The sequence below is a fragment of the Rhinopithecus roxellana genome, chromosome 5, assembly GCF_007565055.1.
Source record: "Rhinopithecus roxellana isolate Shanxi Qingling chromosome 5, ASM756505v1, whole genome shotgun sequence".
In the NCBI taxonomy this organism is placed as follows: domain Eukaryota; kingdom Metazoa; phylum Chordata; class Mammalia; order Primates; family Cercopithecidae; genus Rhinopithecus; species Rhinopithecus roxellana.
In genome coordinates, this window is record NC_044553.1 from 133,876,683 (window position 1) to 133,895,230 (window position 18,548).

The following is an 18,548-nucleotide window of genomic DNA, read 5'->3' on the forward strand; positions in this document are numbered from 1 at the left end:
CTTGTCTAATATTTAGTAACTGATTAATGTTGTTCTGTAGTATGAGTTTTGGGGCTTAGTTGGTAGAATTCGAAACTCTATAGTATGTAGTGTTTTATATTTAGTAAATACCGAAGTATGCTAGCTGCTCCCATGGCAAAAACAACACAATAAGGCTGTTGACTCCAAAGAGCTTATCTTCTAAATATACCTGGAACTAATGTACTGAAAGGAGTACGTCAGGAAAGGAGTACTCTTTCATGGCCTGTGGCATTTGGCTCTAAAGAAGTGTCTTTTGATATGTAATTCTAATTTATTTTTACTTGTTTATATTTGAGACAGGGTGTCACTCCATCACCCAGGCTGGAGTGCAGTGATGCGATCACAGCTCACTACAGCCTGGACTTCCTGGGCTCAGGTGATCCTCCCACCTCAGCCTCCTGAGTAGCTAGGACTATAGGTGCACACCACCACGCCTGGCTAATTTTTTGTATTTTTGATAGAGATGAGGGTTTCGAATGGTTACCCAGGTTGGTCTGGAACTCCTGAGCTCAAGCGATCTGCCCGCCTTGGCCCTCCCAAAGTGCTGGGATTGCAGGCATGAGCCACCATGCCCAGCCTTTGATATGTAATTCTAATCTTAATTTCTCATTATCAATTTTAATTCCATTACATCTAGTTGCATTGCTTGAATTACCATAGGTTGTAATAGGCTTGTTGGAGAGCAAGGCCTCTCTTTCATAGTGATGTGTTTCAACACTTGCTTACGCGACATAAAGCCTTTCTGGCTTTATTCAGCCAGCTTTATACAAGTTGAATTCTTTGACTTTTATTGTTCTTTGCAAGGTTCTATTTTGTCATTGTCTTTCTGTTAACGAAGCACTCTTAACTTCACAGGTATTTTCATGGGAGTTAAGTAAAAAAAAAAGTCTCTGTTCTGACCAGTTAGACTGTATCAAGCTTTCTTTTTCTGTTGCTCTCAGATTGTGAATTCTCTTAGTTCTTTGCCCTTTTTCTGCCTCTTCCTTTTTAAACCATTATCTCTATATTTCTCCTTTCTCTTTAATGTCCATGGTTCAAATTTTCCACTCACCAGAAATTGTATTGCATGGAACTGTGGAAAGAATATGGACTTTTACAGTCAGATAGACCTGGATTCAAATTTTAGCTCTGCCAAAAATTAGCAATTAGACCTTTGGGCAAGTTCTCTTACCTCTCCGAGGCTCAATTCTCACATCTGTCATGTGGGGATAATAATATATACATGAAGTTCTGGTGAGAAAGAAATGATAAAATAGAGGTAAAATATTCAGGATAAGTGCTAGACATGTAGTTTATACTAAGAAGATTTAATCCCCTTCACACTTTTGAGTCTTTTGATTTTCCCAGTGTCAAGATCTCTTGTTATTTTGATATTCACCTGTTTGTAGTCATATTTGTCACATTTGCCATCATCCACAAATGCTCTTTTGTTTGATTCGCTGCTATTTATCTTACAGTTACACTGTTTTCAGTTTTTGTTGATGTGTTATATTCTGGCACTAACCCCCAACTGGAAATATAATTTAGAATAAAAATTTTATGAAATTTTCCCAAATCCAAAGACATTTAATATATTGCTATAGTTCCCCTTTTAAAAATCTTGTCCTAAAAATCAAACTTTTAAAGCATGTTTTAAAGTAAAGCATTCCCCATACTATTCTTCATAAGCCCATAATCCTCTAAATTATTGGGGATTTTTTGCTTTTAATATTTGTTCCATTATTTTACTAGGGATTCAAGTTAGATTTACCAGGCAGCAACCACCAGGAGCAAATTTGTTACATTTTTCAAAATTAGTACCTCATTTGTTTTTTTTCTAATCTGGTACCTCCTCAGTTCTTCACGATTTTTCAGACATAATTATAAGTGGTTTTGGTAAGTTTTGTTTGCTTGTTTTTAAAGCCAATTTCCTTAATAACACAATGCATGTCTCTCAGATCTGCTGGCTTACATTTATTCCAAATTTCTAGATGTTGCATATCTCTTTTTGTTTTATTTTATTTTTTACTGTTACACAAGCCTACTTACTTTCTCCCCTCTACCTGCCAGTTTCAAAGTATACCCTGATTATCAGTATGTTTAAACCTTCTCTTAGAAACCATTTTTTTGATCCATTTCCACTCAGATTTATTGATAATGTGGTCTTTTCCATTTGTTTTCTTTCATTTGATAGCATTCATTTTGCTTTTAAACTTGATTTTACCTTTTGTTTTTTAGATGATAAAATGTATCACATGTAAATTGAGCTATTTCTGGTTCCTTTGCTTTTAATGAAGAATCCCAAGCTTTGTAAAACTGCATTGGGAGATTTTTATTCTTTGCATGTGCTCTCTGTCAAGCAAATTTTATTTTTGCCCCTCAATTATGATATATTCTTAGGATATCTTGCCATTTTTCCCCATTCCACATTTTGTTAAGTTCTTCTCATCACTGGTACTTGCCAGCTTTTTTTAGGCTGAGAGTCATTTTCTGATTCAACATCTGTTTCTTACTTCTTTGATTGAGTGGAGACTGGTGGTTCCTTGTCTCAGTAATTTCACATTTTCAGCCAGTTGTTCCTTAGCAATGACGGTTAGATATGTAAGATTTCTTCTCTGGGAAGATTTCTGAATCGTAAGTTGTACTATTGATAAATTTATCTTTGGTGCATGTTGCATGGCAGAATTCTTAACTTGACAGTAATTTGACAGTTTATAATTTATCTGAGCACTGGATATCTAAATCATGTATCTTTTAGCCAGAGGCAATGGTGTTCTCCTAAGTTCAGAGGACCCTTATTTCCTTAGTACATTCAGTCAACTCATGGAAATATGTGGATTTATTATGTCTACCACCCAGAGAATGTAGTTGATGTGCCCAAAGGCAAAACTGCAGAATGACTTGCATTTGGACTGTTTTGCCTTGTTTTTGATAGTCTTCATAGCCTTTCAAATCAATCTGATTCCGTTTTTTTTTTTTTTTTGCCTTTGCTTTGTTTTTAATCTCCAAGTATGTCTCCGCAACACTCATAAGCATTTATTTTCTTTTTTTCTATCCGCCTTATCCTTTCTTCTTCTCTTCTCTCTTTCTCTGCCTTTTCTTTCATCTGTGTCTATAATTCAGGTCACAGAATTACAGACCTTTCTCAGAGCGCTTAAATACCCCAACTGGAAGCACAGACCTGAATTCCTACGTGCCTCTACCCGACCCCAAACAGTCCACAAATATGCACACAGTCGCTAGACCTGCAATTGTAGGCTGTAGCAAAGGAGTGGTTGTGAATGTATATGGGAGAGAGACAACTCTTTGAAAGTGATTGGCAGAGAAGTTTTAAGAGTTTTGGGGTGCTAATTCATTGGTTAGAGAAGCCACATTAGGTTAGTAGGAGAAGGTTGCCACATCATTATCTCCATTTCTAGAAGCCAGGAATATTAAAAAACCATTAAAAACAATATCCAGGAATTGGAGGTTCTCATTAGGTGTTATTCAATAGTGATTTGAACCCTGTTCTTTTAAATACAGCCAGGCATTTCTTAATCTGTTTAATAGTTAATAACTTTTTCTTTAAATACTTTTAATTAAACTTTGATATAGCTTTCAGTTTATTAGCCTTCTGAGTAACATTCTTTCTGTTCTTAAATGCTTAATAAAAATACCTATTTTTATTATATCATTTACATGAATGCTTATTTCTTACTCTCTCTTTACATAATTTGAGATTTGAGGCCCTTAGATAGTGTCATGTAAGAAAGCTACTTAACTTTAGAAGACAACTGCCTGTGGCTTTATTGTTTTGTTTTTTTGTTTGTTCGTTTTTTGAGATAGAGTTTTGCTTTTGTCACCCAGGCTGGAGTGCAATGGGGCAGTCTTGGCTCACTGCAACCTCCGCCTCCAGGGTCCAAGCGATTCTCTTGCCTCAGCCTCTTACGTAGTTGAGACCACAGGCATGTGCCACCACTCCCAGCTAATTTTGTATTTTGAGTAGAGACGAGATTTCACCATGTTGGCCATGGTTGGTCTCGAACTCCTGAACTCAGGTGATCCACCCGTCTTGGCCTCCCAAAGTGCTGGGATTACAGGTGTGAGCCACAGCACCAGGCTTTGCCAGTGGCTTTATGATCAGAGAGGCTGTCATGCGTGAACTAGATAAGTATTTTTTAGCAAACAATAAATCTCATGTGTGATCACGAGAAAAGTCCTTAAACTATCCATTTAATATTTTTGGCTTTTCCAAATTATACATTAAATAAGCATTCACACTTTTCAAAGATTTATAAACAATGGTTATATTATTTATATTTGTTTCTTTCCTAAATCTTTCAACTTTCCCCTATAAACCCTCTCATTTTAACATCTACTGTTTAATGTATTCCCAGAGATTGAGTAAGTAAAAATATTTCCCGAAATCCTTCTGCAAAGTTTACTTCTAGCCATGATTGATGTCAGCACTTTCACTTATTTGTTTGTTCAACCAATATTTCTTGATTGACTTCATGCCAAGTACAGTGTGTTGTTCTGGATGTTGAAGATACCACAGTAAAAGCTCCTGCACTTCACATGTTGCTTACATCTGTTGATTTCATGGTTTTCTTGTTATAGATATCCATCATGGAGTTACCGATCAGAAAAGTTAGCTTTTATAACTCCCATGGTAGCTTTGGAGATTGGTTAGTTGGTCTCTCTTGTGTCCAAAGATAAAACCATCCATGGTTGGTTATTTGTGTACATGAATATATTAGTCTGCTCAGGCTGTCATAACAAAATGCCATAGACTGGGTGGCTTAAACAACAGAAATTTATTTCTCACAGTCTGAAGGCTGAGAAATCCAAGATCAAGGTGGTGGCAAGATAGGCTTCATTCTAAGGCTTTTTTCTATTGGCTTGTAGGTCTCTATTTTGTTGTATGCTGACATGGCCTCTTCTTTGTACATACACTGGCTGGAGATGCCCAGGCTGGAGTGCAGTGACGTGATCTCAGCTCACTGCACGCTTCGCCTCCTGGGTTCACACCATTCTCCTGCCTCAGCCTCCTGAGTAGCTGGGACTACAGCCACCTGCCACCACGCCTGGCTAATTTTTTGTATTTTTAGTAGAGGCGGGGTTTCACCATGTTAGCTAGGATGGTCTTGATCTCCTGACCTCGTGATCCGCCCACCTTGGCCTCCCAAATTACTGGGATTACAGGCATGAGCCACCGCACCTGGCCACCATCTCATAAGGACACTAATCCCATTACACCAGGGCCCCACTCTCACGACTTCATCTGACTTTAATTACCTTCCAAAAGCCCCATCTCCAAATGCTATAACATTGCAGGTTAAGACTTCAACATGAGACTTTTTGAGAGAAACCAACATTCAGTCCATAACAACGGGTGTTGCTAAAAAGGCCAAAAGTTAGTTACCAAAATGCCTTTGAATAGATATTCTACAAACAGAGAAAGACAAATAATACCTGGTGACAATGGGGCTGCTGCTCTCTGGTTGAAGTTACTTCTAAGAATCAGGAGGACAATTTGCACCCATAGTGGGCGAATTCTTTCTTACTCTTTCTACTTGGCAGATGTGTCTTATTTTTGTCTGTCACGTCATCTATTTCAATAATAGTGTATTATCATGCTTTTATACTGACTTCCTTTTTTACCTTCCTGTTTCTCCACTCGCATAAAATCAAAATCACTTAAAACTTGTGTTTTCAGATGACCTCCCTCATCATCATGTAGAAGCTAAAATAGCTGAGATCCTCTTCTGGGATCAGTAATGAACGGGGCCCATTTGGCTGCCTTCTTGGAGTACCCAGGGTAGTCACCCTTGTTCCAGGCCTCTTGAAGTCCAGCAACCACAGTGATAGCCTTTTAGCCACAGCTCTTTTCTGTGATGAGAGTCACTGATGACTCTCATCTCAATATTTCCCCGACAAATTGTAAAACATTTCACAGCCCAACTTTTTCATTTTAGATATAATAGATTGTTCCTTGGTTTTGTGTCCTATGGCTCAGTTTTCTTAATTCTTCATCTCCTGTGCTGAAAAGAGTATACTCACTGAAATAAATCACATTTATTTTTCTATTGAGGGCATTTTCAGATTTTTCCGTATGCTTGAAGTATTGGATGTGCTCTAAAACCAAGGTTTGGGTTAAATACTAGCTTAGAAAGTCACATAGACCTTATTCTTTCTTTCTTCTCTTTACTCTCTCAACCCATAGTGTTCTTTTACTATTCTGTTTTCTCCTCTTGCCTTTGAGTTTATTAGCTTTCATCTGTTTTCTGGGGTTCCAGGCTGAGATTAATTACAGAAAGTGGTCTGTGAATTTGAGCTTATATATCTTAGGAAAGATAATGAGGTTGAGGGAATGAACAGGGTAATGAGGAATAATGAAAGCTTAAAAATTTTTTTTTACTATTTTCATTTTCTTCTCCTTAGCGTTCCCGTCCACTCTCTGCCAGTGATGCGGAAATGAAAAACCTCGTGGGCTCAGGCCGGGAGAAAGGGCCAGGGAAGTTGGGTGGTTCTGTGCTTGGTCTGTCAATGGAGGAGGTAAAGATAAGTTCATTTTAGGCTTTTGTGGGGTAACACAGGTTTTAGCAAAAAGTAGTGAGTGATTCATAATATTCATGACAAACTCATGTCTTACATTGAAAAGAGAAAGATTCAAGATAGGAGAAATGTTTTCTTAGGGAAGAACATTTTAAATGGAATTAATTTCTCCCTTCATGCTGCTTTCACATTCTTGAGTCATAAGTATCTTCCTTTGTCCTATAGCCACATGGACTCCAGTTGTCAAAATAGGTACTCATTTTATCTTATTTTTCATCTAGATCAAAGTTTTACGGAGGGTGAAGGAGGAGAATGATCGGAGAGGTGGATTTATTCGCATATTTCCTACGTCTGAGACATGGGAAATATATGGGTGAGGTGACTACCTTTTTTTTTGTTCTTTGCCTGAGGTCTATAGAATTAGATTAATTGTGATACACTGTCATCATTGCTCCCCCCGATGATGCTTTTCTTATTTTGTTTATTTATAATATTATTAATATTACCCAACCCAAGAACTAGATTATTGACAGTAATTTAATATACCTGTGTATTATTTCTCCCTTTTACTCCCCTGCCTCCCTCCTAACTAGATTCCTATCCGAGGGTTAGACACTGTCTTAAACTTTGTGTTTATCATTACCTTGATTTGAAAAAAAAAATTGTTTTATCTATATGTGTGTCTAAGCAATATATTGTTTTATTGAGATCTAGTTTACATGCAGTAAAATGCATCTATTTTAAATGTACAATTTGAAGATGATTTTTGGCAACAGTAGGCACCAGTTTAACCACTACTACCACCACAATGAAGATATAAAATATTTCCATCACCCTCATAGCCCTCTTTATCCCCTTTTATATTCAATCCTCCACATGACCCCGGGCTTCAGACATTATGATCTGCCTTCTGTCATTACAGTTTTTCCACAGTTCCACATAAATGGAATCATACAGTGTGTACTCTTTTGTATCTGGACTCTTTTGTTCAGCATAGTGTTTTTCATATTCATATGTGTTGGTTTATGAAGAATAGTTCATTCTTTATTATTATTATATACTATTTCATTGTTTGAATATACCAGAATTAGTTGAATATACCAGAATATACCACTCATCTATTGTAGAGCATTTGCGTTGTGTTCAGTTATGGTCTCTTTTGAAGAAAGCTGCTGTGAGCATTCATGTACAATTCCCAGCACCTTTAAAATGTCTTTTTGTCATTTTCAGGCTTGCATTTTTCTGATGAGAAGCATACAGCAATTATTATCTTTGTTCTTCTATGCATAATGTCTTTTTTTCTCAGTTTGCTTTTAGAATTATCTCTTTGTAACTGATTTCCTCTTTTCTTTTCTTTCTTTTTTCTTTTCTTTTTTATTTTTATTTTTATTTTTATTTTTTTTGGAGACAGGGTCTCACTTTGTTGCCCAGACTGAATGCAGTGACACAATCTTGGCTTACTGCAACCTTGGCTTTCTGGGCTCCACTTCAAGCTATCCTGCCACCTCAGCCTGCCAGGTAGCTGGGACTACAGGTGCATACCAACGTGCATGACTCATTTTTGTATTTTTTATAGAGATGGGGGTCTCCCCTTGTTGCCCAAGCTGGTCTTGAACTCCTGGGCTCAAGTGATCCATCTGCCTTGGCCTCCCAAAGTGCTGAGATTATAGGTGTGAGATACTGTGGTTGGCCACAACTGATTTTCAACAGTTTGATTATGATGTGCCTTGGTGTCATTTTCTTCATGTTTCTTGTGCTTGGGATTCATTGAACTTCTTCATCTATGGGTTTATAGTTTTATTCAAATTTGGAAAACTTTTGGCCTTTATTTCTTCAAATATTTTTTTCTAATGTTCTCCTTTCCTGTCTTCTTTTGAGACTCTGGTTACGTGTTAACTTAGTTTACATTTTACCACAAATCTGGCTGTGCTCATGTTTTTTCAGACTTTTTTTTTCTCTCTTTCTTTAATTTGGGATGGTTTTGTATTTGTGTGTGTCTCTAAGGTCATTCATTATTTTGTCTGCAGTGCCTAATCCTCTATTAAGTGAAATTTTCATTTCAGATATTTTATTTTTCATCAGTTTTTGTGTCTCCTTTTTCTCTTTTTCATTATATTCGTGATTTCCTTTACATTTTTGTTTACGTGTTATAATATTTATAATAAATGTTTTAAAATATCTTTTTCTGTTATCTGTCATTTTGGGGTCTCTTTCTATTGACTGGTTTTCGTCATGTTTATGGGTCACATTTTTGTTTCTTCACATGTGCAGTAATTTTTTTAATTGAATGCTAGACATTGTAAATGTAATATTGTTGAGTGTTTGGATTTTATTGTCTTCTTTAAACCCTTTTGAATTTTTTTTTTTTTTTTTTTTTTTTTTTGGTCAGGCACTTAAGTTACTTGTAGATCAGCTTATCTTTTTCCGACTTATTTTTAAGCATTGTTATGGTTCGTTTATACTAGCTTTTTGTCTAGATCCAGGTTAGCTCCTCCACTAAAGACTCTTTTGGGGGTGTCTGTTAAGTTACCCCCACATTCAGTGAGATCTTTTCATTCTGTCTGGTGGAAACTCAATTTGCAACCTCATGTGAACTCTGGGAATTATTCAGCTTACACCTTACCTTCTCCTTAATTTGTTCTTTATTCTGATAGTTTCACTTTACTCAGCCTTGTGGACTTTCACCCTATACCTAAGCAGATTTGTATTCACCTGAAGATTCAAGGGGTCCCTCATGATGATTTTTGGATATCTTCTTCTGCACAACTTCTTCTGCAGGACATTGCTTTGAAAATTCTAGCCACTCCCTAGAAATCTGATTTCTGTTATCTCTTTTCAGAGACAGTTGGGCTCTATTTGCATTTCCTCTCTTTCTATATAGTCTGGAAATTGCCTTTAGGCAGAAATGTAGGGCAGTTGTACTTCGTGTATTTCCCTCTGTCAGAGATCACAGTCCTGTGCTGCCAGTTGTTTAATAAAAAATAGTTATTTCGAATAACTTGTAAACTTTTCTAGCTGTTTATGGTAGGAGAGCTTGTCCTGTAACAGTTATCCTCTCATGTATAGAATCAGAATTCTATTGTTTTGTTTTAATCACTTTAAAACTTTTTCTTAAAAAAAAAAAAAAAAGCCATGTTCTGTGTACTCTTGCTTTTTTCATTCAGCATTTTATAATTCAGGTTCATGTTACATATATTTACAGTTCATTTTTTTCAGTGCTTTATTATATTTACTGTGTGTTCATATTGCTGTTAATTTTTCTGTTCTCCTATTGTTGAGGATTTGACTTATTTCTGGGCTTTTGCTGTTAAGGACAGCTGTGGTGCAAATATTCTTGTATGCGTCTGCTGGGCATGTATCTAGGAGTGGAATTACTGGGCCTTAAAATATGTGAACCAGTAAGTGGCTTAGTGTTGCTCATTTCAGATCCCTTGCTGAAGTTTTTGTATAGGCTCAGTGCCTTAAAACATGTGAATGTTCCGTTTTAAAAGATAATGCTTTAGGAAAAAAGGTAATGCTAAATTGTTTCCCAAAGTGACTGTGTCAACTATCAGCAATGTATGAGAGAGTCTGTTGATCCATATCTTCTCCAATTACAATACTGTCGGACTTCTTAAGTTTTGTCCATCTAGTGGGAGTAAAATATCTTATTTTGGTCTTGATTTGCATTTCTCTGATTGCTAGTAAGGTTGAGGCTCTTTGTATTTGTTTACAGGCAACACACTTTCTTCCTCTGGTGACTGCATTTTAACCTAGTTGGGATGTTCGTAGTTCTAAGTACAGAGCCAGAACTTAGAAGAAGAAAAGAAAAAGCCATTTTATAAAATTTGCTTGTTTGTTTTGAAAACCTAGCTGTTCATAGAGAAATCATCCTTTTATCTTTTAAAATATGCTATTCATGTAGTTATACCTTATGAAGACCTAGGAATTCAACAGAAAAATATTACATGGGTTTTCTTGAAAATTATATATATATATAGAAATGTTTTTTTAAAAACTTGAATTTTTACATTTCCTAGAAAGCATATATTTTAATTAATGAAAGGGGGACCCTTTACTTTTGAGTATTTCAAGATATAGGACCTTACTTTGAGTATCTTTTTCTATGGAATCAATTTCAAATAGTCTTGGGGTCTCTTAAGGAAGTCCAACAATGATATCTTTCTTTGCTAGGTTGGTTTTGAACCAGTTGAGAAATAAAACAAGGACTAAAATAGACGGAAACCAAAATACTTTATTTTTTACTGATAAAGTATAGGTTGGGGGAACTGATTATAACTGTCTGCAAGCAAATGCACTTCCTGTTAAGCTTCAGAATTGGACAGACTTATATTCCTATTGTAAGCAAGGTTGGTCTGAGCCATGTATGGAGAGTGCTGACCCTATAGGAGCAGTAGAGGATATGTATTTCCTAAGGGGGGAGTAGCTCCCAAGAGAAAAAAGAGAGGTGCTCAGTACATCATTTTCTGTTTATTTTTCCTAAATTACCAATCACATTGGTAAGTTACTCTAACTCTCTTGGTGCGTTCTGAGAAAAGAGGCTCAATTAATATTCATATTAATTGAACTGCCTTTACATAGAATGTGGGAGATATGTTTATCTACTAACAAATGTGCCATTTTATTAATACATGCATATTATCAACAAATGTCTAGCACTATGCTTGGTTCTTTGGCGTATAAAATAAATATCAGGTGGGATCCCTGTCGGTTGACAGTTAACAGTATGTTTATGGAAAATTACTTACATATATAATAAGAATAGCTTTATTACTTTATTCTTAATAATGTTCTTAATAATAAGAAGAGCTCATATTTGTATAGCTTTTTGTAATTTTAATGCACTTTGTGTACTTCATTATTTCACTCACATTTTAATGACAGGGAGGGACACTAAGGCTCAGTAAAACAATGTGACTTGTCCATAACCACACAGTGAGACTTAGGTCATATATTCTGATCTAGATCCTCATTTTTTCCTGCTGCATCATACAGCTTTCCTAGAACAAAAAGTTTGCTCTGTATGCACAGTTTATGACAGGTCCTCAGGCATACAGTAAAGACATGGTAGGGCATATCAGGGAAGGCTTTGTACAGCAGGGTCGACTTGATCTGCTTTTTGAAGGGTGTAGTACAGTAGAAAACTCCTTATCAGCAGAGGATTATCAGCAGAGGATACCTTCCAAGAGCCCCTGTGGATGCCTGAAACTGGACAGTACCAAACACTTGATCCTTAAGCAACGTGGGTTTGAAGTAAAGTTATACATGGATTTTCTTCGAACTCTGCCACCCCGAGACAGCAACTAGATATTCCTCCTCCTTACGATTTTCTTAATACATTTTATTTTCTCTAGCTTACTTATTGTAAGAATACAGTATATAATACATATAACATGCAAAATGTGTGTTAATCCACTTTTTATGTTATCATTAAGCCTTCTGGTAAACAGTAGGCTATTAGTAATTAACTTTTTGGGAAGCAAAAGTTATATGCGGATTTTTGACTCTGTGGCAGGGCCAGTGCCCCTAAACCTCACGTTGTTCGAGGGTCAACTATATGTACTATGTTTTTTCCTATATATGTACCCATGATAAAGTTAAATTTATTAATTAGGCACAGGAAGATATTAACAGTAACTAATAATAAAATAGAGCAATTAAAACAATATTCTGTAATACAAGTTATGTGAATGTGGCCTCTCAAATATCTTACTGTTCTGTGCTTACCCTTCCTTTTGTGATGATGTGAGATGATACAGTGAGATGAGATGAAGTGAGGTGAATGCCATAGGCATTGTGACGTGGTGTTAGGCTACTGTTGACTTTCTGTATTCCTGAATGTGTGCACCTATCCCTTACTTGCAGTAAATGGCTTAGTGTCACTCATTTCAGATCCCTTGCTGAAGTCTTTGTATCGGCCCAGTGCTTTCTCGTGTGACACACTGCTGTCACTTGTTCATGTCTTCCACCCCAAAATTTAATGTCTTTTCCACCTGAGCACTTATCATGCACTGTGGCCATCACTTTTGCAGTCTGAGGTGTGACAGCAAAACTAGCATGAATTTCTTTCTTCTTCTTCACGATATCATGGATAGAAAATTTGTTTTTATTTTAGCAGCTCCAGCATATGATTTCTTTTTCCTTAAGTCAAGAACTTTTACCTTTTTCACCAAAAGGAAGAACTTTATAGTTCTATTTGGCATGTGCAGATTGCCAGCATCACTACTCTTGTCTATTGGGGCCATTATTAAGTAAAATAAGGTTCTTTGAACACAAGCACTGCTAAGTGATTCATGGGCCTGGAGTGTCTACAGTGCAGAGATGCTAGACAAAGGGATGATCCACATTCCTGGTGGGAACGAGCAGAATGCATGAGATTTCATCACGCTCCTCAGGACAGTACATAATTTAAAATTTATGAATTATCTCAGGAATTTTCCATGTAATATTTTCAGACTTTCGTTTACTGTGGGTAACTAAAACAAGAGGAAGGACCACTGTATAGATGTAGAGGTGATATGGGGAGAAGGTATCCAGTCAGAGGCAAAAGATCAGTGGGAGCTATGAGAGTGTTACTGGAAAGGGGTCCCAGTCCAGACCCCAAGAGAGGGTTCTTGGATCTTACACAAGAAAGAATTCCGGTGAGTCCATATGGTAAAGTGAAAGTAAGTTTATTAATAAAGTAAAGGAATAAAAGAATGACTGCTCCATAGGCAGAGCAGCCCAAGGGCTGCTGGTTGCCCATTTTTATGGTTATTTCTTGATTGTATGCTAAACAAGGGGTGGATTATTCATGCCTTCCCCTTTTAGACCATATAGGTTAACTTCCAGACATTGGCATGGCATTTGTAAACTGTCCTGGTGCCCGTGGGAGTGTAGCAGTGAGGACAAGCAGAGTTCCTCTCGGTGCCATCTTCGTTTTGGTGGGTTTTAGCTGGCTTCTGTACTGCTCCCTGTTTTATCAGCAAGATGTTTATGAGTGGTATCATGTACGGACCTCCTGTCTCATCCTGTGACTTAGAATTCCTACCCATCTGGGAATGCAGCCCAGTAGGCCTCAGCCTCATTTTACCCAGCTCCTATTCAAGATGGAGTTACTCTAGTTCAAACGCCTCTGACAAGAGCATTCTAGGGAGACTTGGCTGACTCTACTTAGGATCCGTGTCAGGCAACTGTGTGGAGAGAGTGTGAATGAACTGATGTTACAGATGATCCAACTTTTGAAAGTTTGGAAGAGAAAGTATTTGCCTTTAGCAATAGACATCTAGGAGCCACTGAAAGCTCCTAAGTTAGGGAATAACATGACTGAAACAGTCTCTTATCTACATTTTCAGGCCCTTTATGCGTCTCCTATTCCCACTTTCATTTGACCTATATATAAATTTTTGTTAATTTTTCTTTTATCTTTCAGTCTTATTTTCTGAATTTAGCATATTACCTATTAATCCAAGAAATGCTGGTTTTTCTTTCTGTTTTCTAAATTAAATCCTCTTTTTCCTTATTCTTTTTATTCTATTTGTTTCTATTCTAGTGTCTTACAATTTAAATTTGATCAACAGTCTTTTCCTTTGCCACTTTACAAACAGTATATTTCTTTAAAAACAGTATATAAGTACCCCTGTTACTTCTGTGCTTGATTCATGGTGTTATTTCTACATTTTCCTCTTGAACTAGCTTAAGAAATAACCGGTTTCTTTCTTTGCCTTTCAGGTCCTACCTCGAGCATAAGACCTCAATGAACTATATGCTGGCAACACGCCTCTTCCAGGACAGGTAGAGATTTGCTAAACTTTAAATTTAGGACTAGATCACAAGATTAAAAGAAAGTACATGTAAAAGAAGGAAAGAGACCTTATAAAAGTCTTTAGGTAAAATCTCTGCTAGAAAAAGAAGTCCTGTAGAAAGGATGATATCATGACTCATTTTTCCAGAATTTATCATGAACTCTCAGCACTTTGTAACATTTCCAAAAGACAAAAATTAAACTATAACGATCTTTGAGCAATTTTAACAGATGCCTTAAACTTTATTCTTCTTTAAGGAAGGCCTTTACTCAGTGCCATTATACTTTAGATGCAGTTTTAATAGACATGATTATTTGTTTTTCTAGACCAGAAGAGATTAGAATTATCAGATTGGAAAAAGTGGAGGGGAGGTAATTCATAAAGTAAATACACTGAAACTTTTATAAGAAATGACAACTGATAATCTCAATACAAGGGAAAACAGAAGGAAATGATGGAAAACAGACATTGGAATTTAAATAGCACGGCAATCAGGGCTGCTTAGTTCCACATACTTTTAGCCCCTGAGACATAACTGCATTGCACTATGGTTCATTAATTGATTATCAAAATACGGCACCCTAGTTATTTAGAGAAACCTATATTATTTTGATGTAGGTTTCAAAAAAATCCTTTTTTGAAGGATTCTTAAAATAGATACCCATGTTTTAACCATCTGCAATTTCATGATCTAGTATCAGGAAATACATGGGATTTGCAATTTGTCTCTATAAATTTGTGATAATTACGATTAAGTAATGTAGGTTCTAAAGAAAGAGATCTTTGGATTTACGTAGAAGACACAATCTCATTTCTTTATATATATAAAACTTGTGGGTTTTTCCTCCCCTCTATGAAAACTTTTACGAGGTTTCTTTTACCTTTAGAGTTTAGATATGTTACCAGGATGTGTTCTGATACGTCATTTTTCATTATTTTGGTTATGCAGTGAGTGCAGCCTTTCAGTCTTTCAGCTGTGGGAAGTATTTCCCTTATCCTTTCTTTACTCTCCTTGTGGAATTCCTGTTAGATAAATTTTGGCTATAGCCTCTGTATTTCTTTACTGTTTTTATACTTTTGGTTTTGCCTCTTAGCTTTAAATTCTTGGAGATTTCTTGGATTTTGTTTTCCAAAACTAAATTGATCTTCAACCATATCTATATCGTTATTTATTACTCACACAGGATAGGGGTGTTTAATTTAGTTTTTTATTTTGGCAAGTGTGTTTTTAATATACAAGAACTATTTTTGCTTTTTGATTAGTTTTAGTATTTCATGGATGTAATGTCTTTTCAAATCTCTATTTTAGATTGTTCAAAGTTCCTTTCTGTTTTTTGCATTATTTTAATTCTTGTGGATTAGTTGTATTTATTCATCTTATTCTTTCTAGTTTTAACTTTTATATATCTGCAAATGTATGGTGATCTTTGTCCAGTCATATTTAGAAGTAATGAACTGTTTGCTTAAGACAGGTAGTTTGCTTCACAGGTTATGTAGGTCTGTTTCTGAACTGACGTGGACCCTGCGCTTGACGCTGGATCTTTCTATACTTGGGTTTCCCAGGAAGGGGAAAGAGGGCAGAGTAGGCATTGTGGGGACCACTACATTAGCCAAAATGAAGAAGCATCTGCCTAGGAGTAGCCAAAAATAAACAATTTGAGATGTAATAATACATGTGCCTCTTTGTTAACATATTGAAGAGTAAGACCTAGCAGCAGATCTGATACCTACCATAATTTCAAAGAATGATAAATATTGACATTATTTCAAAATTGTTGTAATAATTCTAAAGTAATATGAAAATAGATGCATTATTTCTTTTGGTAATGAAGTCACATTAATCCACTACTGTGGATAGTTTCCTACATTTATATGGAGGAAATGCTAAATTTCAATTAGAGGATGTAAGTTTTTTTCTATCCAAGTTTGTATACTCCCTGCATTCTTTCTTCAGGCCCCAGTTAACAGCTCCTGCTTATGAAGCATTCTAAAAACTTTGATTAAGAAAAACATAATTTTCCCTGTTTAGCTAAGAAAAACCCTCATGATCTACCCATGCCTACCTTTTTAGCCTAATCATCACCTTTCCACACCAACTCATGGCCATTTCTACTTGCTCTTTTATACATCCTTGTTCTTACAAACTCCCCTTCTTTTGTAATGGCCTTCAATCTATCCCTAAATTCTTCTAGCTTTGTCCTTCCTTCTCTATCCTAGATCAGGAAGAGGTACACCCAGCCCTTCTTTTATCCTAACTCAGTCTAATTTAGATTCCCAGATTGTATAATTGCCTGTTGACTAATTTGTACTTTCGAGGTTGGCTCTTACGAGTAGGTACTTTGTTATGTTCATCTTTGTCAGTATCAAGAACCTACCATGTGGTAGGCACACACACGGAAACATGCATTGAAAAAAATGAGACTGTGTTTGTAGCAAGTCCTCATATCTTCCAGTAAATCTATTCTCTCATCAATCTGAATGGATGTTTTCTTTCTTGCAAATCTAATTAATTTTGTTATTGTTAGAACCACTTTCAAACTAATTCTCTACTCATTTCTTTTAGGTTACTTTTGACTACCTTCCTTACCTTCTTGACTCCTCCCCAGCCTACCCACCCTGTCCTGGCAAACAGTATCTTATATACTGTCTTACACTATGGCAGTAGCTTTAATCCTGGCTTTATGTCCCGTTCACCCCACCCCCACCCAGAGTGAAGTATTGGTACTTACTAAAAGCTGCCCAGGTAATTATAATGTAAAGTCATGATTGCAAATTACTGGAGAAAACCATTATCTGGGTGAAAAACTTAAAATCATTTTGAGACTTTCTGATGATTACCTGACAATATCAGGACATTAACATGGATAGAAAACATGGGAAAGGAAAGACAAAACATCTTGGTGAAGACTTACCTTTTCACTGGATTTTTCTTTACATATCATCTACATTGCATTTGTCTCTACAAAAACACCAATATCAAAACATGTTATGTGACTCTATATAATATTTTTGAAATGACACAATTTTAGAATGGGGAACAGATTAATGGGGCAGGGTTTAAGAGGTATGGGTAGTTATAAAAGGGCAACATAGGGGATCTTTGTGGTAATGTAATCACTGAGTATCTTTTCTGTGGTGGGTAGATGAACCTACATAGGCAATAAAAGTGTACTGAATTAAAAACACATGTACATAAATGAGTACAGGTAAAACTGGGAACTTTTTTTTTTTTTTTGAGACAATGTCTCACTCTGTTGCCCAGGCTGGAGTGCGGTGGTGCAATCTTGGCTCACTGCAACCTCCTCCTTCCGGGTTCAAGCGATTCTCCTGCCTCAGCCTCTCAAGCAGCTGGGCTTACGGGCTCATGACACCACATGTGGCTAATTTTTGTATTTTTTAATAGAGACGGGGTTTTGCCATGTTGGCCAAGCTGGTCTGGAACTCCTGGCCTCAAGTAATCCACTCGCCTCGGCCTCCCAAAGTGCTAGAATTATAGGCGTGAGCCACTGTCCACCTGGAAATTTTTTAAGAGTGTTAAATGAAAGGAAATTGAATGAGAGTGTTTTAAAAGAAAAACAAAAACCTATTTTAACATGAATAGCGCTCAATTTGTGTGGTTAGAGCCCAGCCCTAGTTTAGAGACAATGGAGAGTATCTTTTTTCAGTAGAGGTTTGTTGTTGTTGTTGTTGTTGTTGTTTTGTTTTTTTGAGATGGAGTCTCGCTCTGTCGCCCAGGGTGGAGTGCAGTGGCACGATCTTGGCTCACTGCAACCTCTGCCTCCCAGGTTCAAGTAATTCTCCTGCCTCAGCCTGCCAAGTAGCTGGGATTACAGGTGCACACCACCACGCCTGGCTAATTTTTTGTATTTTTTTGTTGTTGTTGTTGAGACGGAGTCTCACTCTGTCGCTGGGGCTGGAGTGCAGTGGCCGGATCTCAGCTCACTGCAAGCTCCGCCTCCTGGGTTCACGCCATTCTCCTGCCTCAGCCTCCCGAGTAGCTGGGACTACAGGTGCCCGCCACCTCACCCGGCTAGTTTTTTGTATTTTTTTTAGTAGAGACGGGGTTTCACCGTGTTAGCCAGGATGGTCTCGATCTCCTGACCTTGTGATCCGCCCGTCTCGGCCTCCCAAAGTGCTGGGATTACAGGCTTGAGCCACCGCACCCGGCCTTAATTTTTTTGTATTTTAGTAGAGACGGGGTTTCACCATGTTGCCCAGGCTGGTCTC

At 37.0% G+C, this 18,548-nt stretch overlaps 1 protein-coding gene across 19 annotated transcripts in view; it reads left to right on the top strand.

Moving 5' to 3' along the window:
• The window catches only part of TTLL5 (tubulin tyrosine ligase like 5), a 296,207-nt gene that overhangs the window by 76,062 nt on the left and 201,597 nt on the right, over positions 1-18,548 (top strand). For all 19 annotated transcript variants that reach the window (XR_004057198.1, XM_030929811.1, XM_030929823.1 and 16 more), the window contains 3 exons: positions 6,424-6,537; positions 6,819-6,910; positions 14,248-14,310. Coding sequence is in view for 18 of the 19 variants with exons in the window: in XM_030929811.1 (XP_030785671.1) it covers positions 6,424-6,537; positions 6,819-6,910; positions 14,248-14,310 (269 nt within the window). In the remaining variant the exon portion in view is untranslated. The remainder of the gene's footprint in view (positions 1-6,423; positions 6,538-6,818; positions 6,911-14,247; positions 14,311-18,548) is intronic.